The 1,595-nt window shown below is 40.8% G+C and overlaps 1 protein-coding gene across 1 annotated transcript; it reads right to left on the bottom strand.

The window, feature by feature from the left end:
• Positions 1–296: 296 nt before the first annotated feature.
• Positions 297–1,130, bottom strand: LOC147619734 (uncharacterized). Its single transcript, XM_086772626.1, has 2 exons — positions 1,096–1,130; positions 297–801 (listed from the first exon to the last, which is right to left on the bottom strand). The coding sequence occupies exons 1-2, from the start codon at positions 1,096–1,098 to the stop codon at positions 490–492; spliced, it is 315 nt and encodes a 104-aa protein (XP_086628752.1). The 5' UTR covers positions 1,099–1,130; the 3' UTR covers positions 297–489.
• Positions 1,131–1,595: the final 465 nt, after the last annotated feature.

Here is a 1,595-nt window from a genome sequence, read left to right as displayed (position 1 = left end):
TCTCTCTCTCTCTCTCTCTCTCTCTCACACACACACACACACACACACACACACACACACACACACACACACACACGTGCGCGCGCGCAGATGCACACTCACGCACACGCACACGCACACGCATGCACACATTCACACACACACTATACTTTGTTAAGGTTATAGAGGAGGCACTTATGCATCTCCCGCCATGGAAGTCACAAAATCCTTGAAGGAGCAAATAGATAAGTGTGGTTTTCAAAATTTCATGAAGAACATGACATTGAAAAGAAAGAAGAGATTTATCCCTTGGAATTTTCACTTTTAAAAGGTAATAGAGCTATTCCCATTGCATGCACCGGTTATACATAACCAACTTAAGAACTTACATAATAATCTAAGTTTTTGTACTTTTAAACTCAATGAACCAAAGCAATGTTGTTGAGAGAACGAAAACAATCTGGTGTAATGATCACGGTTTTATTGCACACGGTATGATAACAATGATAATCAGGTCTCGGAGAGTACATGGATGATGTAGGCAGTGTTCCCGTTGGGCAGTGATTGAAGAGAAGCATGCATGACAGTGTAGTTTGAGCACTCCAAAGCAGCGATAACCTTTGATAGTGTAAGACCTTTGTTGGGCTTATCTATGATGCATAGCCTGCTCTCTGCAGTCGGCTGTTGGGACACAGACTTTGTGTCACCTTTGTCAGTTTCACATCGCACAAGAAGGTCTTCTCTGTATTTTATCAGCTTCACCAATTCCTCCTTCAATGCCTCCACGTAAGACAGAGCTTCGTCCACCTGAATTATATCGGCCTGATGAAACAAATTAACGTAAAATGAACTACGAGATTAATACTCCATTGGATTAGCATTGCTTAATCAGCCCAAACACTATTAGATTGAGATAATCAATCAGCCTAAATTATACCCCAGTAACAATATTGATCAGGAATATATGCTATGTTATCTGCCTGATGAGACAAGCTTTGAACTAATTAATCTAGGTTAGCATAATGGATCAAATGGAGCTAATAAGAGTACACGCCTCAATGATTATATAAACCAACTACTATATCAGTCGTGAAATCTAAATTAAGACAAGGTTACCATGCTTAATTGTGAAGCAGGGATTATGGTCCTGATCGCTCGGGTACTATTAGAATATGGTTGCAGCAATCCAAGACAAAGTACTTAAAAAGGAAAAGCAAAACAGAGAAGACGATTAACGCGTGGACGACGCGGCCAAAAGATGTGGTCGGTTTTGTAAGAAAGGGGTGGTGGTGGTGGTTTTGTCTATATTTAGATCAGTGACATTTCATTATTAGCGCAGCGCATTTCTCAATCTGTCCAAAGTCTAGAATCTGGCCCACTTCATGTGTATTAGATTAATTAATAAACCTGCGAGAATTTCTGTGTAGGTTCACTTTGCTTCCTCAAGTTCACACCACGGATAAAAACAATTTTTTTCAGCCGGTTAAAATATACTAGTATTGCACCCGCGCATTGCTGCGGCAGACCAAGGTTCCAGAAAAGAACTATTCCCTTTCTACAACCCTCTCTCTCTCTCTCTCTCTCTCCCTCTCACACACACACATGCACATGCACAT

Source organism: Cibotium barometz, chromosome 32, assembly GCF_041138505.1.
Source record: "Cibotium barometz isolate CiBa-2024 chromosome 32, ASM4113850v1, whole genome shotgun sequence".
NCBI lineage: Eukaryota > Viridiplantae > Streptophyta > Polypodiopsida > Cyatheales > Cibotiaceae > Cibotium > Cibotium barometz.
The sequence above is the reverse complement of the archived record's forward strand: the minus strand, read 5'-3'. Positions and strand labels throughout refer to the sequence as shown.